The following is a 24,828-nucleotide window of genomic DNA, read 5'->3' on the forward strand; positions in this document are numbered from 1 at the left end:
AATTAAGTTTCCTGACAGCAAAGCAAGATTCAACATTCTAATTCCTGGAATCCTTCTCAAAACCATTTCCCCAAAAAAAGTTTGGTACGAAGCTGTCTACCTTCAGTTTTACTCTATTGCGTCACATTTTGCTGATTAATTACCTAAGTTTTAATAGGAACTCACTTAGCAATTCTTTAGCTCCTTCAGATTCCTTGGATGAATGCCACGTGTTCTGACTTTCACTGTCCTTTAATCCCATGGGTTGCTGCAAACTGTATATACATCACCACTTGTGGCTACGCTTGCTGTTTGTAAATAGCAAAGGCTGAGGCAGGTAGTTTTTTTCGATCTGCTCACAATCTGCTCTGCTGAATACTTACCAAAATATTTTGTTTCTGCACAAGCTTTTTGTCTTTTCAGTTTGTTCCCTTTGTGCCCTGGTGAGGCCTCATGCATTTCCAGCACATTATCACTATAACTACAAACATTCTTCAGGTTTCTTCTAACTATTGTGTTGTATATCACATTTTGACATGACATTGAATCATGTCCTCTACCTCTACTCACACTTTCCTTAAAATCCCATTGGAGAAGAAAACGGCCTCTGCTTTGTGGTCTTTGCTATCATGCTTATCCTATTCAAAGCAGTATTTAGCCCAAATACTCTCTGATGGTCCCATACACTCTTCACTTTTCTTGCCTAAAAAAAAACCCCTATGGGATTTATAGAACAGACTCCCACTTCCACATCCCGATCTCTCTTTCCTCTGTGGTATATAGAAATGAATTATTGTACTTCATCGATTTTTTTTCATGAGCACCATATTTCACAAGTGATAAATTATACCTATATTATCTTGATGCCAGACATTAAGCCCTACACAGAGTTTTCTTTAAGCTCCTTACATGAGTATTTGCACATTTTATTTTATTGAAATGTTACTCTTTCGATGTGTCTTTTCACCTTTGCTGCACCACAGTTGCAGTTTTTTACTGAATCTCATATTAGATATATTTTGCAAAGATGAGAGGTCTGAACAGCATGTAAGAAACATTGCATTTTCACCTGAAAATACTAAGACAAAAAAAGCAAAATTATGGGAAAAACACTCTTGTAAAGAATGTTTTTCGCTGCATACACTTCTGTTCTATCAGGAAACATGCAGTACTAGGCATGAATAAGAAATAGTTTGCTTTGTATAAGTTGCCGATGAAACAAAGAACAGAACACTACATTGTTCAGGTATCTTAATTTTGTTGAAAATTTGTGTAATGCACAGGGTGGAAAACAGACAAGAAAATATTCCAGGCCAAGCCAAACGTCTCAAGAGTGTCTGACAAACCCAATTTATTCAGATTAGCAACAAAAATTGAGGGATGACTTGATGACATTGTTAATGTATCTTTTCAAGGAGAAAATACCAGTTAATAAAGAGCTCTTCAGCCTAGCTGAGAAAGGCACAAAAAGAGCAAATGGCTAGAAGCTGATGCCAGACAAATTCAAATGAGATATAATAAAGAGTAACAGTCATGATGATTAACCACTTGAACAACCAACCTCCCCCAAGTTACAAAATTTTTAGATGAGAACTGAATGGCTTTCTGAAAGATATTATTTAAACAAATGGTTTCAGCTCTAAACTTTGCTAAAATCCCTGCATAAAATCCCTCGTAGTTTTAGAAGGCCAGGCTGAATGATCATATTGTGCCCCAAATCTGAGAGTTTTAACATATGGCAAGACATAACTTTCAGAATCACACAACCATTCAGAACAACTGCTTGTTTGTTGGAATCGTCTTTTCTGTGTTCTCTTAAAGTGGTAATTTTGTGAAACAGATTTCTAACCCTCTGTCTTGTTACACAAAAGGTTAATTTCCCTACAGACGGATCAAGTAAAAAGCAGGTGAAAGTCGCATTTAAAAAAACACCCGTTTCAAATAGCATTTCACATAAAGAGAGAGAGGGAGAAAGAGACACAAACCCAGCACTGGAAGTATTAAAAGCATGCTCTGAAAACCTCTGTGATGACAGTTGGAAGAAAGCAGCTTTTATGTGCTACTGAGCCTACATCTACAATGTCTTTTAAATGCAACTGTTTACCTAGAAAATATAAGCAAGGGCCAGAATCTGGACTAGAAGAGGCACCTTTTGATTGCAGACACTGAACTGAATCCTTAACTAATAAATTGTTCCACACCTTTGTCTGAAACCAGAAAAGCAAAGGTCTGCATTTTCTCACAAGAATGCACAAGCCCCCTCAAAAGCAATATGGTTTTCTACATCTAAGTCTCTGTATTTGTTGACTTAAAGAGTTTGTATGAATGACAATGCACATCACTGGTTTGTTACTTCTGTCATCTGTGCTACTGAGTGTACCTTGACTCAGATCAAAGTTGAAAGCTTCTTAAAAGATACACAAACCACAATGTGACAAATAGCATGCTTTGTTTGACACAGCAAACAAGAAATTACTTTCATCAACCCAGGAAAAGAATCCTGTGTTTTCAGTGCTAATTCTGAAGACTGCAGTGATGGAACCAGAGCTTTACTTCATCCTCAAGGAATGAGGACCTCTCCAAAGACAAACAGAGGGGAAGAAACAATATCAGTGCATTAAATGCCGACAATGGTATGAATTCGAGGCTTGTGCTCAACAGTACACATTTGTAGAAAATTCATCCTCTACGTAATTAAACAGATTTCCCACACAGTGGAAAATGTCTTCATTAAGCAAATATTCATCTAACCGGAAATTACAAATTAGAACATACGCAGCTCTTCACAGATACATCCAAAACTAAACATTCATACACCTACAGTGTTACACAACCTAGGACCATACACAGTTAATGCACGGGCACCATAAATATTGCAAACCAGGTGTTTTGGGTTTATTCTTTTTACTTAGGAAATTACCTAAGTAATTTCCAATGCATTCTTACAAAATATTTTAAAGTTTCTGCAAATATAAGGCAAATTAGGTCTATAAATCCATACTAATCTGTGCAGTATTGGGGTAAAAAATTTTTCACTATGACATATGCTCGATAAAAATTAATGGTTATGCATGAACTTTGGCTTGGAATCTAACTTGTTCCAAAAATGTACATATACAAATTTCCCCTTAAATTAAGCTTTTCCTCCCTGAGAAGGACAAGGTATTTACTTAACAGAACAGATTTTGAATTCAACTATAAGCCAGTGATAGCCTTTTCATGGACTTGAAAGGGCTTTAAATGGGACCTAATAACATCTCTACTACCTTTACAAACTAAAACTCTGCAGCTTTCCTACTGAGTTGGAAGCACATGCCCGAAAGTTAGCCGAAACTTGCAGAAAATGCAAACAGTAAACAATCAGCACAACACTGAAAAATACATAGTATATGTGTGTACACACACATATAAACAAATATACTTACTATTTATGTGAACAAGTAGTAAACAAGGTAAAGCATTTTCAAACCTCTGACGAGAAAAAGCAGACACTGTGTTTTTATAATTAAGGGTGTCTGACTCAGTTCTCTTTAAAAAACCTTTCAGTGGGCAACTACAAAGCTCTGTGACATAGTGTTCCTTGCTGAGTCAAAGGCATGGCTCACATGTGCAGATTTGCCAAAACCTGCCTTCTTCAGCCAGCAGAAGTATTTCAAGCTGGAATTCCTTGTTAACACATTCAGACCCACCTCTCATCATTTGTGACAGCAGCACATTAGATTCTTAAAAGAATTATTGTCTTGTACACTTCCAACACCATAAATGCCCTTAGTTCCAGCAGGGGTTGGAGGTGGAAACCTGCATCTTTACACATGCAAACGTCACTGTCCATACCCTGGAGCTTGGTTTCATGGCAGCATCACAGCCCAATATCACTGTAAGAACACTACACAACCACCTTTCCAGAGATAAGCTTACAAAAATGTATAGCACTAACTGTTCTAGCTGTTTACAACACAAGCTTTACTTACTGTATCAAGGAACATTTTTATCACATTCTTTTAAAACCATCATTCAAATGTTGATCAATTCAAAGTAACCTCCACAAACTACTACATTCCTTTCAAACACATTACTATTTTTATTACATTCCTCTAACATGGCAAAAGTGTAAAAACATAATACATTATCATGTATAATGACAAACATAATACTCATCATTATCAGACTGTATCATGGTAGAAAGACCCAGTCCCAGTGAAGTTCATTACAGTAGCTATACATACTACAAAGTTTACTTCAAACCTTTACCCTAGCATTGCTGTTGCTGTACCAAATTTATTCTACTCACACAATTTATGAGCTCTTCCTGAAAAGTTACTCTCCTGCCACTGATGGCAGCAGGCCACCTGCCTCTGCTAATTAGTACCATGCTCAGTTGCAGGTCTATAAGAATAAAAGGGGTTTGCTTTTTGGCTAGTGCGTTTTGTTCTAGAAGACCAAAAGTTGTTAAATCTGTGTCTTAACTCCTTCAAAAAGACTTTAAAACATATTACATCATACGATACCTCAGGTGAGTGCTACTAACCTGTGGGTAAAATTCTCATTTTTCCTAAATCTTCTTAAAAAGAATTCTGTAAAACTCAACTACTCTAGGCAGATCCATAATTTCAGCACTATTTAAACACACAATTAACACTTTAAATTTACACACATGGATAAAACTAGGTATCATTAGTCACTTATTAGTCACCTTCAAAACAGGCAGCGTGTTCATTATGTTAATGTTCTTGGAGTGTTTAAAGCAACCTTTTGCATTTGAAGTGGAGGCTCTTGGTGAAAGGTGGCACTTAATAAGAAATGGCAATCACTGAGACATGCTACTCTCCAGAAGACTGCAGGATGAATTTTAATTCCTTCCTGACCATGTATCAGCTAAGGCGATACAGACATTGTCATTTAGAAGCAGTAGGAAGTACAGTAAAGGTGAAAACCAAAATAAAAAACAAGACTAACCTTAGCCGAGTTTCAATTAAGGCCCAGCACCTCTGGATTAAAGGCTTATTTTAATGAAAAGCCTTAATTAAGCATACATGTGTAGAGGATCACATTAATGAGGTATGACAGAAACAGAAGAGACAGCAAACATTATTTTAAAAGAAGCTTATTAGCAACTTCAAGAAACTCAGTCAAGGATTCCTGTAAAAAAACCAAAACACAATAATGCAGTACTAAAAAGACACAAGAATGCTGGACCAAGTTCAAGTGTAAAACAGTGAAGCCAAAATAGGTATGAGAGGGGTATTTTTTGGTATCCTTGTATTCAAATTGATACACTCTAATGATTTTCTACACCTGAATGGGTTTATTTTTGCAAATATTAGAGAATGTACACTTTCATTTAAATTTTAGACAGCAGAAAATCAAGTTTCTTACTTTATTTACTAACTAAAAATCATTACTAAAAATCTTAAAAGTTTATATTGTAAAATATCCCTTTGTGGTACAGTAATCATGTTTGGTGCCAGGATAACTTGCAAGTTCATTTTAATATTCATTATTTTATCTTTTTATTCCTGTCTTTAGAAAGAATTGGTGATTTAATGTCATTTTAAAGACAGCCACTTACAGTTGCTTTTTACATCTTCCCCTACAGTACACAGAGGTATCCTCATTTGCAGATTTGACTTTAAAGTAATTACTTATAATTACAGAGAAGAAATGCATCCAGTGGACTAATCACTCCACTTATATGCTGCTTGAAGGATTACTCTCAGGACAGCCCCCTGCTTTTGCTTGGAAAATGTCAGTGCCATAAGAAAACAAATCTCTCAAGTCAGTAGCAGGTGAGAAGGACTCTGACAACTATTTACACCCAAAAGATTAAAGAAATGGTACACCTGGACCTCAGGCAGCATCTGTACCTGTCCTCTTCTTGGGAAATAAAGGGCAGCCAAGTGAGAATAACCAGGAAAATAGCCAAAGGAAGCTACACTCCTACTAGGGGCTAAAAGTATCTTTGCACAATTCTAGATCTGAAGGAAACCCATCAGTGGTTATTAAAAACAAGGGCAGTGCTGCTGGCTCAGGAAGCCTTGCTCTGAAGCCTGGGAATTCTCTAAAGGAGCTGCTGCTGTATATTAACCCTGGTCTTACAGTGTTCCTGAGCCATTTGCCTTTTGCCATGGACAGAGATGGGACATTAGGTGACAGAGATCTTTGGTTTGATACCATATTTGGTTTGATACAGATACCACTCATCTGTTCTTTTTGTAAAGAATTATTTTTTATTTTTTGTACAGAGTTGCCAAAAACACTGGTCACCCAAAATGGCAGTAATTTAGCTTTCCTTAAAATTTAAAGCCACCAGGAACAGCTACCCGCTGGTATGGAATAGCATTGTAAGCAGTGGCTCCTAGTTGCCACAGCCAGCACTGAAGGGTGTCTGTCACCGCAGCCCCCTCTCCATTACCAACCCACACCACAGGGTTTCCAGGTGTACTAATGAGGATGTGGAGATCACAGCAGAGCAGCTTCAGCCCCAAAGCGGTTGCTTACATCCTCCTTGCTCTGTGTATCACAGGCTTCCTTGTCTACAATAAACTGATCTGGCAGAACAGTTCAATGAGGTTTATTGCTATGGCCATATTTTTGCCTCAGATCAGTTTGGAATTCATGATTACTGCCATTCATTTCGAAGCCATTCTGTGTACATTATGAGCAGTGCACTGGGGGTGAGATGAGGCTGACAGGAGAAGGGCACAGTTGGTGCTTTATGGATTCAGAGTTAATTGCTGTTCCTGAAGTACATGTTAAGCTGTCTCCCGTGGTAGGCCAAGGAGAAAACGAGTGAAATTGTAGGTTTCTCTTCTGCTGTTGATGAGGCTGTTTCTGCTGAGAAATATTATTCAAGTTCTTGTACATGTCTGTTTGTAGAACCATGCTACTCATGTAAAATCAGCTAAAGATTATCAATGGAGCACCATGATTTTTATAAGGTACGATTTCACATCCTTTAAAATAAGGCAGAAGGGTGGGGGGAAATGAAGGAATAGGTAGACAAGCCTATTCCCTGTATAAAAATAATATGTTCTTGTTTATATTCAGTGTTCTGGAAGGCAACATTAGCCTTTGGGATTGTTGTTAATTATATTGAAGTAAAAATGTGTTCAGGCATGCCAAACTTTTATAGTCCATCATGAGTTTATTGCATATAATAATTATAAGCTCAGTAATTAAAAAATGCTGCTATTTTAATATAAATGAGAAATCAAAGATTTCATTTGACTTTTTATAAGTTAAAACTAGGATGTGTCAAACATCAATCTTAAAATTCCTATTATGGTAATTGTATGTTAGGCTTCAAGTATGGGAGATGCATGTGTATAAAAGCCTTTCACAAGGCAAAAATATTGGCTAACAGCAGAGTTTCTTTTAATTTAGTATATTATATATGGTTTTTAATAATTTATAACAATAATTAGTCACATCTGTGTTTTTTTTCTTTTTAGGGCCACTCCTCCAAATAAAAGACAATAGCAGTTTCTGCAGTTGGTCTACAGGATCGCATAATACACAGTCATCAGCTCCAGGATCTTTCATTAGCAGATCCTTTTCAGTCAAGGACAAGGAATACCCAGAACATTTACAAACCTATGAACAAAGAAATAATCAGAGAAGTAGTAGATGCTGGACTAAGAAAAAAGAGCACTCATCACAAAACCAAAGAAGATGCAGATAACGGAGTATGTTCTTGATCCCAGTCCTCCACAGTTAATGTTAGGTAAACCATTCTGATTTGCGAATTTTTGTTTTTATTTAAAATAAACTGAGGAAGCTAAGCGTTCTGTTCAGTAAGATACGTTAATGCTAAACAGCATAAAATCTTGTTTTGAAATTTGTCTAAATTCAGCAGTTTAGGCCAGGTGTAAACAATGGAATTGCCCATCAGTGGCTTGAACATGTCTTTTCATACCTGAAATGTATTAAAAAGTATTATTCTCATGACAATGAAGATAAAACTGAATAAGCTAGTGCATCTTGATGAAGAAGAATTCTTTAAGAGGTGAAAGTTTTTTACACTTTTTTAGTATGTTTGTGTCATAACTTTCTTTACCTCATATTCTCAAGCAAACAGTGATTTTGAGATTGTGTTTATTTGGTGGAATGTTTTAGTATTGAGGGGGTTTTTACATCTATTCGAAATGGTTTGGTTTATTCCTTATTCAGTAAAAAGACATTTACTAGTGTTGCATTAAATGTATTCTTTGTTAATATATACCCACCTTTACTCAAAGTTAAAAAGGTTTGGTTTTACAATGGTCCTGGGGCTAAACCCGAGAAGAATTAACACCTGTAGTTAAATACCTTTTTCAAATTTAGAAGCAAACATGCAGCAAGATAAAAGTCACAGATGTGAGGGCTTGGAATGATGCCTGGTGAGAAAACTCACTTTTAAATAGTATTATAATAATACAGTTGCACAGCAGCAACACACAATATTGCTTAAAAAAAAACAATGCCAGAGAGCATCTTTACAGACCAGGAGTCCAAATGCGCTCCCCACGGACCAGTTTCAGCCTTGTACTTCCCTTTTCTAAAGGTTTCTGCAGTATCCTTGCCATGAACATCTTGCTTCCATCTTTTCAGTTGTCTTGTTTAGGCATTTCTTAAAGGACCTTCCATCTCCACAGTTTGCAGTTTTAAACATAATAAACTTTCATCATCATTAATAATTGTTTTATTCTTTTTCATAAAAATGCCCTTATAGGCCTCTCTGAAGATCATGTTGCCTTTGCTATCGTAACTGTCACAGCAGTCCCAGCTCTAAAGAGAACCATGTAAATCAATGAGGCTCCATACAAGCACAAGCATCTGCCATTTGTAATGAGCTGAAGGTTAAGAGGGTAACTGAAGATAATACACAACAAGTGAGTGTAACAAGTGATAGGACAAAGGTGATTATTACTATGTTTACACGGTTATAGTTCTAAAGATGGGAGGGTTATTTCTTTGGTTTGTTTGGAAGAGGAATTTGAAAGAAAAGAGGACAGTGAGGGGGAAACAGCAGATAGGTACTGAGGTTAACACAAATATAAATAATGAGTGATCGTGGAAGCTAAAGGTTGTGGTAAAAAAATGCAGCCCAAGTGTGAGCATGTTCTCTGCAATTAAAAGAAAGAAGTATTTTCTCTTTAAATCATGGCATTGGCTCATTGACTGAACTGTCCTCTGACTGCTTGTGCAAGTGATTTCAAAGAATGTGCTGAAAGATTTTTTAAAATTGCAATTGATTTTGGGTTTTGCTTATTAGTATTTTCACCTGTAGTCTCACACTGTTTTCAAAGGCTTGTGTCAAGCTTTCTCTTCTTAGTAAGAATTGCGTGGTTTAAACTTTACAGCTGTGAAACAACTTTGAAAATGTAGTTTAATGTGACTTTTCCTTCCTGAGTTTGCTGATAACCAAAATCTTACAGGCCACTATCATTAAATTTTTCTCAATTTAGGACTTGAGTCTTAAAATCAAATAATAACAGTTTAAAGATTAATGTATGTGATCACTTTGCTAATGTTCATTTTATGATAAATAACTGGGTTGTAAATGGGTGTGTCAGTAAAAGGATTGCACTTGTAAACTTGATGCATAAGGGTGAAAACTCTTGGATGTCTTGAGCTGTGATAAATGTAGGCTTTCATTGCTTGTATTTATTCAAAGTGCTACTTTGAGAATACCTTTGTAGAGCCTTTTGCTTCAACCACATATCCCTTCTTGTGTGTCCTGCTGCCAGTTTTCCTTCATCAACTATGTTGTGTAAAAGCTTTCCTTCTAAACACCTGTATAGCCTGTCCCTCACAAATATCCCATCTGGTTTATATTATTTAGAAGTTAGGTTTTGCCGCCAATCTCTTCCTATTTGGTAGCTTTAATCATCCATTTGTGAAAGTTTTAAATAAGCATTTTTTCTTACCCTGGGGGTATACAAAAGGCTTTCCACAAAGCCATCTCATTGTCTTTCTTAAAACAGTCTTTGACCACAGTGCTTGGAAGAAAATCAAGGCTAGGCACTTTTTACGTTGTGATACTGTCTTTCATGCTGTGACTGGTTTGCTATCCTGTTCCCTGTGCACCTAGATTTTCTCATCATAAAGACCATTGCTTGGTCTTTGTGTATACTGGGCTATCAAATTGGGATCTTGTTTCCTTACTCATTCACTGATACCCCCATGTACTACTGTCAGATGAAACTTCACATATTATTTTACTGAAACTTGTACCATGTATTTTATAATTTGATTTTACTTTTGTAGCAGAAACACTGATCTTTGCAAGATATGCTCTTCAAGAGTTGAATGGTCAAGAGGGAAAGGACTCCTGGTTAGGAAAACTTCATTGTTACTCAGCTATCAGTTTCAGCGATGCATGCATAAGCTTTAAGCAAAACACATGTTCAGAAGTAGTATTTAAGCTCTACAGGATCCTTTATACATCTCTTAAGCTCATACTATATTTTACCATCAAAAGTGCCAGATAAAAGCATTTTACCACACCAAAATTGATAAACAATGCTATTTTATGTTAATACAGTATATATTTTACATTCTGAAATTACGATGCTGTAATACATATGTATGCATTTTGCTGCTTGACGTGGAATGGTTTGAATTCTAGCCCATTGCCTTCAGGCAAAGCTGTGAGCACGCGTGGAGGTGCTGCATTTATGTCTGGTATTGAGTTGCCCAGGAACTGAAACTCTGTGACCCTGAGAAAATTCATGTATGATCATGGATGTAATCTATGCCATTCATTGATTCAAATGTTCTCTTGATACTTAGGCTTACATGCATTGCTCACCTTTGACTTGATACCTTTACAAGGGTAACAACAGTAACAAGGTGGGGTCTATGTGAACCAAACCATAGGAAACCAAACCGTAGAAAAAGCACTTTCCACACTGTTCCAAAAGCAGAAACTGACCCAGCTTGAAATCTCAAAGCTATCCTGTTGTTGTAAGGTGTGGAATGAAATTGATTTACGTTTGAAGGATGTCATGACCTCACAAGGAAGAAGGTAAAGGCAGATAGTTCAACTTAAGGGAAGAAAGTATTCTTTATAATTTCTTTAATACGTCACAGAAGTTCTTTAAAAAGATCAAAGACAGTTTTGTGCAAATTTTAAATGATTAACGATACACATCTGTAGATGGATGAGCTCAGGAGCAGAATTCTTGTCTTGAAAATTAACAAATCCTGTCCTAGAATAACGACATACTTCAGCAAGTAGATCACCAAAACCCCAGTCTTTGGTTTGTTAGGATTCCTTTTCTCTTCATGACTAACTAGTGTAATGGATTTGGACACACAAGTGGTTTGATGAGGGTTTGAAATCTTATACAGAATATGTGCTGCTTATTAATGTCTGCTTTATGCAAAGACTTTCGTGTGAATGAAAGAGTTGATCCTTCCCATTTAGAACTAAAACTCTCATCTAGGTATCATCAGCTTGTGTTCTAACTATCTCATGTCCTTCTTCCATGTTGTAGCAAATACTATGGAAGGCTCATCGCGGACTCAAGTTATTGGGTTTTTACACATACCTTGGACATTCCTCCATTGGCTCTGGTCAGTCCACACAAGCTACTTCCTCTGGTCTTCAAAGATGATGAAGATCTATTCTTTGCTGTACCTCCTAGCATCATCTTTTACTACTGAGATACTGACACTGGACTTTATCTGCCGTTCGTGTATTTTAAGTGTTTTAACTGCTTCCTTCTTTAAGAAGACAGAGATTTCCTAGAATCATAGAACAGTTAGGGTTGGTAAGGACCTTAAGATCATCTAGTTCCAACCCCCCTGCCATGGGCAGGGACACTACACACTAGACCATGTCGCCCAAGGCTCTGTCCAACCTGGCCTTGAACACTGCCAAGAACAGAGCATTCACAACATCCTTGGGCAACCCATTCCAGTGCCTCTCCACCCTCACTGTAAAGAACTTCCTCTTTTGGTCACTGGTCATCTGCCGAGGTATCTCCAGAAAGGAGCCTTCAGCACCGGGGCGAGGCAAACCCCGCGCCCCGGAGCCCCAGCTCCGAGCGCCGGGAGCCCCCGCGCGAGCCCCGAGCCCCCGCCGGGCCTTGCCCAGGAGCCCCAGCTCCGCTGCCGCGCGCAGGGACTCACCGGGGGCGGCGCCGGGAGGGAGGCACCGCCCGAGCGGGGAGCACCCGCCCCGGGGAGCGCGGGAGCAGCGCGGGGCGCGGCCCTTGGCGCCTGCAGCGCGGGCGGGCAGCGGGCGGGGCGGGGCGGGGCGGGGAGTGCTCGGCTCCGGGCGGGGCCCGCTCCGGGAGCTCTGCTCCGCACAGAGCCGAGGGGAGGGGAGGCTGCGGCGCGGAGCGGAGCGGAGCTCGGGGCGCACGAAGTGCCTCCGCTGGTCTCTGGGGGCGAGGGTGCGCCATGGGCAGGGCTGCGCTCGGTGCGCCCTGGTGGAGGTTCTCCTGCAGCAGGGGCTGAGCTGCGGGGCGCTGTCAGCAGCTGAAAGCTGTCCGGGGAGCTGAGAGGGAGCTGGACTGCTTGCTCCGGGCCCAGACTGTGCAGGGGCCACCAGCGTCCACCACAGCGCATACAGAAAAGGAGGGTGTTAATCCAGGAAGCTGGGAGCTAGTAACAAAAACCCAACAAAAAAAGGAGGAAGAGGACAATTAACAGCAAGGGGCTTCCTCCAAATTCCGACGTCCCCACCCAGAACCACTTCACAGTTCTGCAGGGGCTAACGAGGAAGCGCACACCGCACCAAATGAACAACCAGCTGATGCACCTGTAAGGAGGATCAGTACTGGTGCCTCCAGGAAAAGGCAGCGGGTCATAGCAGTGGGTGACTCTACTTTGAAGGGCACAGAGGCACCCATCTGCTGGTCTGACCCAGTCCCGAGGGAGGTGTGTTGCCTGTCAGGGGCTTGCATCAGGGATGTTGCTGAGAGGCTGCCTGGTCTAGTAAGTCCAGCTTTTACCCACTTCTTGTGGTCCATGTGGGTGCCAGTGATATTGGTAGCGGCAGCCTGGGAATCATTAATAAGGGCTCCAGAGCCCTGGGAGAGGTGGCTGGGGGCTCCGGGGCTCAGACAGTTTTTTCATCGATCTTCCAGGTCAAAGAGGAGGACCTTGAAAAGGCCAGGTGGATTTGGCAGGTTAATAAATGGTGGTGCCATAGTCAGGGGTTTGGTTATTTAGAACATGGGACTCAGTTTGGGAGGCCAGGTCTACTGGAGGCTGGTGGAGCTGGTCAGACAAGGGGAAGAGCTGCTTTGGTAGGAGACTTGCCAGGCTGGTCAAGGCAGCTTTAAACTAGATGTGCTGACAGGCTGAGGAAGTTGGGGCTGTTCAGCCTGGAGAAGAGAAGCTGTGTGGAGACCTCATAGCAGCCTTCCAGTAGCTGAAGGAGGCCTACAAGGATGGTGGAGAGGGACTCTTCTTCAGAGACTGTAGCGATAGGACGAGTAATGGGTTCAAAATAAGACAGGGGAAGTTTAGATTAGATATAAGGAAGAAGTTCTTTACTGTGAGGGTGGCGAGACGCTGGAACAGGTTGCCCAAGGATGTTGTGAATGCTCCGTCCCTGGCAGTGTTCAACGCCAGGTTGAACAGAGCGTTGGGCAACATTGTCTAGTGTGAGGTGTCCCTGCCCATGGCAGAGAGGTTGGAACTAGATGATCTTAAGGTCCTTTCCAACCCAAACCATTCTATGATTATATGATTATCTAACCTGAACTTCCCCTGTTTAAACCCGTTACTCCTTGTCCTATCGCTACAGTCCCTGATGAAGAGTCCCTTCTCGGCATCCTTGTAGGCCTCCTTCAGATACTGGAAGGCTGCTATGAGGTCTCCAGGACATGCAGCAAGGCACCTCACAGTTATCCAAGATGGCCAAGCTCAGCTATCACAGTGACACTGTCACCAGTGTCTTGTGACCATCTCTTCATTTCTTTATGATCTTTATTTCTCTTGCACCCATCACAGTTTCATTACACTTCAGGATTTTGCACCAGCAATAGTTTTTATTATATCAACTTACTAATTTTTATTTCTATTTTAAGAGTACAAAAGTGCAATGTTGAAGAAACCTTCACAAATTAATTCTAACAGAGATTTTATATATACCAATGATTTGAAATTATTTTATTGTGCATTGTTACATTATCTAGTTAATAGTCCCCATCTTAATGGCTGTGATAAGGTATTAAATTCAAATTACTCGGCAAATAAAATTTACATTTAAAAAAAATTTCTGCATAAATCCTGTATGTAAAAATGTTCTGACTGTTACTGACTGGCTAATTAAGAAGTATGTCACCTGCCAGTGGTTTGTCTGATTTATATGAAGTATCTGTATAAAGTATTTTTAAATAAGTGCATCATAGATGAATTTCATATGAAGAAAATCCATTGTCTGCATTTGGGTTTTATTCAGTGGTTTGTTGGTGTTACTGACTACAGCTCAGAAATCAGGCCTAGTTGAGCCTCCTTCCTTGCCACTAGCTGCTGAAAAATGGGTAAAAATAAAGCAGTGATCTGTACGGCGCAGAGATTCCATATAGCCTTGTGCAATATCCAGAGAAGAATTTGCACTTCAGCCGCAGGTACGTGTATGACTGTATAACTGTGTGGACTACACAATTGTGTTTAAAGACTTTTTCCAGTGTTACTGCTAGAAATCATTAGCTGGAGAAAGAAAGAAAGATTGTACTGTAAGATACCATTTATTATTTAATAGCTGGACCCAGCTATTAATAACTAACTCTGAAAGTATTTTGGACATGATATGGTAGAGAAAGGTTGGTAGTGTTCACTTCTGAAATTATGACAGTACAGGAGAAGGTAATCAGCCTTTTTATCTGTTCTTGCTTGCTTATTTTCCACTTCATTTAAACTCTTGTTAGATAGGATCTCAGCCTTCATTCATCAGACTGGTAAATACCCACTAATTATGCATTTTAAGATATATTTTGTTTTCTCACAAGTTCTGTTAACTGCAGTTTAGTTCAACAGTTATTTCTTTTTGGCACGTGGAAGTAGGTGTACTCGTAGTACCAGACAGTCACTTTCTCAGGTTATCTGAAGAAACGCTTGTATTTTACCTTGTTGGCTTTATTCGAGGCATGTGTGTAACATAAGCATAAAGACATCACACTTCATTAGATTCTCTCATCTGTCATGTTTAAAATATTAAGCAAAAGGGACAAGTGACTGACTGGAGTTCTGCTTCAGAGAGGTGATGATGGTAATTAGAAGAGTTATCCCAACTGCTTGCAAGTTTCCTACCACAGTGCATTTTAGGCTGTTTTTTTTCTGCCTGCTGTCCCTTTTAATTTTTCTTGAAGAGTTTTTACAGCCAAGTTTGTGATGTGAATCAAGGTCTTTTAATAACCTTAGATACAGGGCTTTTGTTTCCTTTTACATCAACATTAACTGAAGGTGTACAATTGTCCACAGACAGGTGGGATGGATCTGGCAAAAGACCATTCTGCCAGTTTCTGGCTACCCTGAAAGCCTAAAGCTTGACAAGAGAGAGCAAAAGACAGCACTCATTAAAAAGGTTACTTTAGATTTGGCACAAAAAAGGAAATGCCTCTGGAATTCTTTTTGTTCACAGTGTTTCGTTAGCTTTCCTCCCTCAAGGGAAAAAAAGCCACTGTATCTGAAAGCTTTCTCTTCAGCTGGCTGCTAGCCATTAATCCTTTTGTGTTTGCCAGCTCAATAGTGCACACTACTTGTTCTGGTTTTCACTCCTTTCCCAGTTTTTCCTTCCTCTAAGAGCCAACTGCCTTTTTTGTCCAACTCTGTATCTTTTGTCAGGGTGGAGATCATCAGCATTTGGTGGGAATTTAGGTCAGATAAAGGTGAAGTTTTCTTGTAGCCTGTGAACATACTTTTCTTTTGTTTTTTGTGTTTTGGTTTGGTGGTGGTTTTTTTTTTTTTTTGTATGTGTGAAATGCTGCATTTGATGTATATCACTTCTTGAAATTTAATGTCTCTGTGGGGAAAAGGGGAAAAAAATTAATCGGCTTTCATTTGAAGTACTTGTTTTATAATCTTCTCCAGTCAGTAGCAGTTGGCATTTCTTGCTTCCTGCCACTCCATGTGGTGTTAACACAAAATTCACATACTGGTTTAAGATGTAATTTATTAAGTAAGTTCTAAAGAAGACCAGTTTTATTTTCACTGGAAAGACTGCAGTAGTAACAGACAGAAACTGATGACCTTTCAGGCAGGCAGTGTTCTTCTTGTCAGCATTTTTTACTTTTCAGCTGTTAGAATGGTTAAAAGTCAGGTTTTGGTTTTTTTCCTTTGAAAAACAGGTGCTGCTTTCATGTTCCCATGTATTCCGTAAAGTGAGTACGCTTTTATATAACTATTCCACCACATAATACATGACTTATTTAAATTAAACTACTTAAGTGAATATCTTAATGAATTAAATGCAATAATCTTAAAAAGTAATTTCGATTCCAGATTTTCATGGTAAGAAATATAATTCAAGGCTATTTCATGATGAAGCACTGTATGCCATGTTATTACCTTTTTTAAAACCATATGGGTTTTAAAAATGGGAAAAACACTGTTTGTGACTAAGCTATACATTTGTATACTAAGCAGGAATAGTTTAATTCATGAAATTTCATGCAAATACATGGAGATTTACAATATTCTCTTAACTCTTTATAAAAATACGCCTCTTGTAGAGTGTTCATGGATTGATGAATGAACTGTTTTCACATTCTGTAATCTATCTTGTTTATATATGTTGTAAGTGATTGCACTTATTTTAAGAGGCATGCCTTGAAAAATTTACAGGTAAAAAGTCTTGTCCTTCTCTTGTGTAGGGAAGAGCAGTATCAGACCAGAGTAGTACATGACGGGGCACGCTTGTTCAAAATCAAGTGCGCTGTTAGATAAGCCATACTTCTACAGGTGTTGTCACTGGACAATATTTATTTTTAAATAATGTTCCAAATGTTTTGAAACTTTAATAAGATACTAAAGAGAATGAATGCAGTACAAAAGTTTAAAAAATATTCATAAAATTATTTTTTCATATAAATAGTAAAATTATATGAATTTGAGTTTCCTCTTCTTAACCAAAATTGTGTCTTACAGAATTCAAGCTTCCTGAAGGGGATATATTGTCAGAAAATGGGATAAAAACTGAGAGAAACAGTGCCTCCTAAAGATAGAAAATTAAGAAAGCAGTTCTTTGAGAAAAAGGTATGTTGCATTTCCTTCTTTGGTCTGATTCAGCAGCCTTAAATGAAAACTCCTGAATATCAGCTCTCTACTCTTTAATTTACTCCTTCATCTTCTTTACAATGTAGAAGGAAAATAATTTAAATATTTAGTTTTAAGGGCTGACTTTTGCCTAGGGTTTTTGTGAGGCTCTGTATTTCCCTTCTCTTTTTGACAAATCACAGTAATCTCCTTCCCTATAGAATTATATGAAGGGGGTGTAGTAAGAGGAGAAACAAATAAATACATAAACAATCATAACTTCTTTTCATTGACATTGTCCTCTCACTGGACACTGAACTGGATATTTCCATTCCATAGCTTTGCCCTTCTCTAACTTCTGCTCTGATGCAAGTCCAACCGTAATAAATTAGGGTCCTGACCCCATACAAATGAAACCAAATCAGGTGCAAGCATTTTGTAGTGACCCTGCTTGCCTTTAAGCACACAGCTGCTGCAGAATCCCTGTGCAACCCTCATGTCCTCCTTTGCAACTTCCAGTCTTCCCCCAGTGCAGTAACAACCAGCCCAGCTCAGCTCTTCATTAACAAAAACTGCTCTGACACATCCTCAGCAATTACCAAAGGGTCCCTCAGGGAGTGAGGGAAGCCGTTTTCCAGTCCAGATTACCAGACAGCCTTGTTAGCAGAGATTAACAAAGCCACACAGGATGGCCATGGCAGTGTAGCTAGTGTGTGCAACTAGGGAAATACTCTTACCCAAGGTTCAAGCTAAATCAGCAGCAGGTTTAAACCAGTACTTAAATCGGTTTTTTAGTTTTGGTTTTTTCAAATCACTGCTTTAGTTAAACAGAAGAGACCTTGCAGAAAAAGCCTTGTTACTGTCATTATTTCTCATGCTTACTTGGTTGTATCCTGTTGGAGGAGAGCTTTGGAGACAAAGACCCTCTCTTGTGTTACGCAGTTATGTGTGATAGTAAGATTGGTACCATAGAGGTAATCTGGCAGATTGTTGCAACAAAACTGGTACCACTGTTCCACTTGTGTGGTGGCAGGGGAGAGAAAGGAAATACTGTTCTCAGCTGTAACACTGAGACAGAATGCTGGTTGCTATGCTACCTTTGTAATCAATGCAAAATCCTTCCCTGTAACAGAGAAAATGAATACGGAGGTAACTGAGGAAAGCTAATGTTACACTTGAAAGTGCTCAAACACTTCAGTTTGGAAGAAGTGAATCCTTGGGTGGATTGTGACTGTCCTCAAGTAGCATCATGAGAACCGATAATAGAAACACTTAGATTCTTCTGTATGGAAGACTGGGGAAGCAGCCATATGCTTATTTTCCAATAAGGTGGTTAGTGTTCTGTGGGCTCAAGATACTGTGCTTAGCTATAAACAGGTCTCAGTAAGGGGAAGTTGAAGAAGGCTTCTAAATATGCAGAAAGTTGTTACAATTTCTCTCACCAAACTTCAGATGGCTACAGTAGCAGTCTGCCAAGCTACAGCAATGGGTACCTTTGCTACAGCAAAGGGGTACCTTTTAGGGCCCCCAGCTTAGATACCTGTCTTAGGGAGAAACAGCCTGATAGATTGCCCACATTTCATCATGTGATTGTAGGTAGGTCTTCATTTAACATAGTTTCCATATATAGTCCCCAGTAGTAGGGAATCATTCTCTCATGTAACGCTTCAGGACTTTGCAGGGAACAAAATGGGCACTACTTTTTCACCTTCTATTATAAATAAATGTATAAATTCTTATATGGATTAGCCAGGTTTAAATGAATTCACTACCAATTGTGATTAAAGGCTATATACTATTTTTCTTAGCGGCTTTGAAGTGGGAATTGTAGATGAGATTTTCCTGCTTTTGCTCTTATACGTTTTAAGTGTCAGTTAATGAAAACGCCAAGGAAATTTTTCACAAGGAGCTATCCACTTCCAGATGCTAAAAAGCTTTTCTAAAAAAATTTTGCCTCTCAAACTTGTTCTGTGCTTTTAAAATGTCACTCCCTAAACATTAGCATAATCAAATGGCATCACAATTGAGGAAAACCCCCCCCAATCTAATATTTAATAACCCTACCTCCTCTGGAAGGATCACAAAGGTTAAATGTGAAGTTTCATATGCTTAAATATCACAAAATAAAAAACAAAGCCTGAAGTATTAGTGCTATTAGGACACATACGACTTGTTTCAGGGTGCTACAGTAGCCCTTATTAGAGCTATCATTAAAATTTTTAATAATCTAGATCAAAGGAGATAAGAAAGGTCACTGAAACCAAAGTAGGCTACTTTTTAGCACTGCTATACACAGAAAGCAGGTTGTTGCTTCAGCATGTTAGGTAGTGAATTTCTTTGATCTTACCTATAAATGTCACTTCTGTATGTCATTTAATTGTGGTATAGTCTTTTATTGGTGCAATTAAATCTTTTCAAATGCATTACATTATCTCCAGCTTTGCTAAAAATCTTGCCATTGTTTAGGAAGCGAGGTGAGTCACTGTGAAATGATGCAGTTGACTTTAGTTTCTTCCTCCCCCTCCACATGATTTCTCCCAACGATTTTAAATTAAATCTCACCAAACAGTATAATGGTCCTGGAATTTGTTTAGTCCTTTGACTTCCTTTATCACAGAGAGATGGTAAACATTCTGTTGCTAACTTGAAGTGGCTCCAAGCAGCAAAACTAGGAGGATATTAAACCAGTAAAAGCTTATCAACTGATTCATTGATATGCTGTAAATTCCAGTCTTTTCATTTTACTTTTGAGGGTTGCCATAAGTCAACACATTAGTAAGCAATTTGCTGACACTGGATCACTTAAAAAGGCTTCCCTGTGGACAAAGTTCACCTCGGTGCTTTGTTTCATCGTTTTATTTTATCATAGTCTTGTGCTGCTGTACAGATGACTGATGTAGCTTTGCATACCAATAGAGCATTTCAAATATTCAGTTTATGCCATTCTGTTCGAGTTTTAAGAAGTCACAGGCATAAAATACAGAGGGAGGGTGTATCAGGAAATAATTCAATTAATCAGTTTCAGTTGTTCTAGGGGAAAAAAGGTTATTCATTAAAACACAGCAGGATTTAATATTTAAATCCTAGAACATGCTAACGTTAACAAGCTATACAAAATGCTTATTTCCTTTCTGTTCATGTTGATAGCTGGCACTTATTTGCCAGTTAACAAAAATTTGGGTTTAAATTTCAGTTATACTTTTTTTCTTCCCAACCTTAAATGTTATTTGCTGATTGATGAATATGGGTTGGGTCAGGTCATACTGCAGAAAATACAGGAGTAGCTCAAAGCAGATAGTATCTTAGCACCAGGGGAACTTAATAGATCATGGTCTCAGGCAGGAGAAGAGTTTTCTTCTCTTTATATTTACAGATTCTGCTTGAGGAGGCTCCTGAGAGGACTTTGAGGCTTGCTTAGGGAAATGCAAGAGAAGCACAAATGTAAGCTCAGTGAGGAAACTGAGGGCTTCTCCCTGATGAGGGAAAAAGGAGCAAGCAGGAGAGGCACAAAGGAGGCACTGCTTGCTTAACACAACCCCGGCCCCTCTCTACCCCCAGATCTCAGATCTCCCTGTGGGTTAGTTGTCCCCAGCACCCTGTCTAGTCATGGTGTAGCTCACAAGACAGGCCTAGTCCTGGAACCGACCACATACTGCCTGCCTTACCCTCACATTTGCAGAAACAGACCCTGGATAAGGGCACAGTTAAAACATAATTGCTTTTCCTCAAATTTTGAGTTCTGAGAGGCCATTGAAAAGCACAGTCATGGCTGCTCTAGTTTTCTATTATATCTCCCTAGCTTTCTGATGAAAACACTTCAAGTCTGTCAAAGTTTGATACCAATATAAATGAAGACCAAGCATAAATCAAATCAAATGGATCAACCTTGATGTTGCACAGAAACCATGAATTTGTAAGGTTTAGGTGTAATCTTACCCTGTTATTCCTGAAGTTAGATTTTAAAATCAAATCAGTAAGAGCAGTTAAAATTGCAATGTGGAGCAGATTCAGTTCTAGGATCTAGGAAACGACATGCAGATAAAACTTACTAGGACCGTAAGTGCTTAATTAAATAATCACATATTAACGACATAAACTGGTTAAAGCGTAGTGCCTTAGTATTTCATGTCTTATTCAGGAAGCTCACAGTGTCATCATTTGGGATTGTTTGGAGACCACAAAGTGTAAATATTGAAGGAGGCCTGCGGTGGGATGCTTGTTTGTTTGTTTTTTTGGTTTACACATACCACTGAAGGTCAGTGTGCATGTTTGCATGGGATAGAATCAGGGTTACTATGCTAGGTTTTTTCTTCTTGTCAGTGAACAGTCATGAGGGGAGCACAAGATTACCCATCTGCTCTTTGCTGGACAAGGAATTCTCTCACGGAATACAGAAGGGACTATTGCTTTTCCTGTCACATTCTGATTTAAATACACTGTACAGGGGGGCTGAGGGGAATTTTTTCATTTTTCCTTTTTTTAAGTTATGGTGTACATCAGCATTACCTAATGAGGTAACTAAATCTGGTTTGTACTGATGTCCTGGTCTGAGTTACTGGCTGGGCTTAAACCATGACAACTGACAGTTCGATACAGCCTTTCAATATACTCTTGTGTTAGGGATCATTTGGAATAATGGTAAGTCATAATGGGTCTCAGCAGTGAGTCAGACCATAAAATTAAGAGAACACTGGATCAAATCTAATGTCAAGAAGCAAACAACTTGCCTTACGTGATGGTTTTCACTATTTCTCTTACCTGGATGCTTCAAATGTTTGTCTCTGAAGTATTTATTGAGAAACATTATGGGTTTCAATGGAAGATGCTTTCATAGGTGCACATTATATTGATATAATTAAAAAAACCCAACCAAACAAAAAAACCCTGCTGAGCATTACATAGTTTTAAAAGTAAAACTTTTAAAAGTTTGATTTTCCTAAATCAAAGTTTAAATGAAATCTCATAACGTTAAATGACGTTTAGGAAAATCAAAGTTTAAATGAAATCTCATAACGTTAAATGACCTTTTCAGAGAGTTTTTGTGGGTTTTTTCATGATTCCATTAGGTCTAGAAAAGTTCCCGTTGAATATTCTGACACATGCTACGAAGCACATGTCCTGGTAGAGAAAGACCACCAAAATAAACCCTGAAATGAAACAACAGGAAAGCGTTCAGGTACCATCAGGCTGTTTGACCTTGGCAACAACCCTTCTGCCACCTCACCTCCCACTTCCCACCCCACCCCACCCTCCCTGAAAAGACAGCTCCCTGTTTTCCTGCCAGGTTTTTGCTCACAAAATACATAGAGAGAAAGGCTCGCAATGCATGGTCATGGTACATGTGTTGAAATGTTCCTTAAAGCTGCTGAAAGCTCTGACGAGCAGAGTCACAAAAGAGAAGTGTAAAACTTGTGTGATGCCCTACAGAACTTTCAGATACTGTGGTAGCAATGAGACAAAGCAGTCACAGTGAGTTGGGATTGCACTCAAGTGAGTAAGTGTTGAAAAGCGTTTACTGCTTTTAGGTATTTATTTTGCTGAGCACTGATAGGAGCATCTTCAGATACAGTGACCAGACTGCTTAGGCCTATGTGCAATGTGCAGAAATGTACTTCAGGCTGTAGGTCATAAAGTACACACCAAAGACAACATCCAAGATGCTGCTTCTCTCATTGGTTATTGTGTCTTTAACAAAGCCCATAGCAGACATCCTGGTTTTCCACTTTGTGACTTCTCTGAAGGATAACAGTCCATCAGTGGAGACCTGATGCTTTTAACCTCTGTATCAGCCCTGGATACCTGCTGCAAATTGGAACATCTGCATAGGTACTTCTGTGCAGCTGAGCAGATTGGACATCTCCAGTTCCCTTCTTCAACTTTAAAAACAGCCTAAAATCTCTCGTGGAATGGAAGTCTGAAGCTGTTCAGTTTCAAACAGTTTAGGAAATGCAGCGGTCAGGTTTTAGTAGCTAAAAATTGCCCTTCAGTCAAACTACGGAGCTACTGAAGAGGACTTAATCAGCATCCTCTTGTATAAACAAACTGGGGGAAGGAATAAGAGAAAGTAAAGCAACTATTCCCACCAACTACAGACAGGAGAATTGAGAATGCCACAGAAATATTTTTCATTGCTTGAAATAAAGAAAAGCAAAACTCTGCTATGAATCACACTTTAACTTTATTGAAAACACAGTAAAAAAAAAAAAAAAAAAACAACTTTCTACAAAACATTCAGTGTAACACTTCAAACAAAGGAAAAAACAAAAAACAAAAAACCCACAACATATTACCACTGCTTTTCACAAAACGTTCAACCTGGTGAAGGCGGTGAGTATTTTTGTTTGGTTTGTAACACAGCAAAGTATCCACAACTGAGAACATGGTAAGACATATGTTGGGATGATGTAAAATAAAGTGAGAAGGGTTGGGTAGGGAGGAGGTATGACCACAGAAAATTGTTGTGATTAAAGTAACACCAAAAAGCATATTTTTTCAGCTATATTTTCCCTTGGTCAAAGATACATCCACATGAAAGAAACGTGAGTTGCTCAAGACCAAAAGCCTTAAGCGCAAATCAGACCAAGAGGGAACTGCTGACTCCGTTCAGCACCTCTCAGCCTTGCACCCAGTTACTTACTGTGTAAGTGACTGTGTTACTTTTTTTTGTAAACTGAAATCTTAACCAGTCACTCTGCAGTGAAAAACCTGGAAGTGCAGGACTGGAGATCCCTCCTGCTTTTACTACAGCAGCAGCAACACCCCCAGACACGCCAGTCCAGAGCTGTATCATTATGGTCGCACCACCCAAATCTGTGTGGAGCTGATGCCACGTGGCAAGATGGCCAGCAGCACTCAAAGCATTCAGTCTCTACAGTGGGAATTTTGAGACGCAAAGCTTCCTGAAGACAACAGCAACATGTATTTTCTGCTTAGGTAATGCAGCACTAGGTTCCTAACCCCACCAGGAAGTAAAGGAAATCTAGTCATGGTTTTTGTGCACAAGTACGCATTTCATAAACTTGAATATTTCAAATCCACCCAAGTATACCTTCATTTTCTATCCATTCGTTTTTAATGCAATAGAATTCAGGCCAAGACAGACAAGAATACTTTGAAACCTATTTTTTAAAGATTAGAAGTGGCTCAACTTTGTTATATAAAGCCAGGAAGGAGAAAAAGTTACTGACACAGATTTTGTGATTCTAAGTATTTCAGTTCAGACTGGGAAACTTATGGTTAGAGGGAAAACGGAAGTCAGGCACTGGTTAAATTCCTCTGTAAAACGCATGCACCGAATTCACCATGCAGGTACGGCCATCGCACCTCTTTTCTGAACAATCATTTTACATGGAAAGAGATGCCCAAACCACACATGAAATAGAAAAGGTACAGAAAACATGTGAAGAGCATCACGTCTTACCTCAGCACCATGCAAAGTCTGACTTTGATCAAAACATGGAAGAGTTATGTGCTGCTGACACACCCGAACAGTGTGTCTCCATCTCCAGCCAAGTAAGGCAGCAAGGCACATCAAGAGCTGTAGTCCTGCTCTAGAAAGTACAAGGAAGGTAACTGAGGAGCAGTTCCACAGAACATCAGCTACTCTGGAGTAACTGCCATCACATAGGCTCACACAGGCTGTATATGCTCTCT

General features: G+C 39.2%; 1 protein-coding gene across 1 annotated transcript; it reads left to right on the top strand.

The window, feature by feature from the left end:
* Positions 1 to 6,808: 6,808 nt before the first annotated feature.
* RNF32 (ring finger protein 32) lies at positions 6,809 to 24,729 on the top strand. Its single transcript, XM_030483485.1, is given in 10 exon segments — positions 6,809 to 6,917; positions 7,431 to 7,661; positions 7,663 to 7,702; positions 14,407 to 14,549; positions 16,269 to 16,301; positions 16,743 to 16,781; positions 16,783 to 16,883; positions 17,068 to 17,114; positions 17,117 to 17,175; positions 24,484 to 24,729. Coding segments are annotated over 10 exon segments (963 nt in total). The 5' UTR covers positions 6,809 to 6,893.
* Positions 24,730 to 24,828: the final 99 nt, after the last annotated feature.

The sequence above is a fragment of the Strigops habroptila genome, chromosome 1 (genome assembly GCF_004027225.2).
Source record: "Strigops habroptila isolate Jane chromosome 1, bStrHab1.2.pri, whole genome shotgun sequence".
NCBI lineage: Eukaryota > Metazoa > Chordata > Aves > Psittaciformes > Psittacidae > Strigops > Strigops habroptila.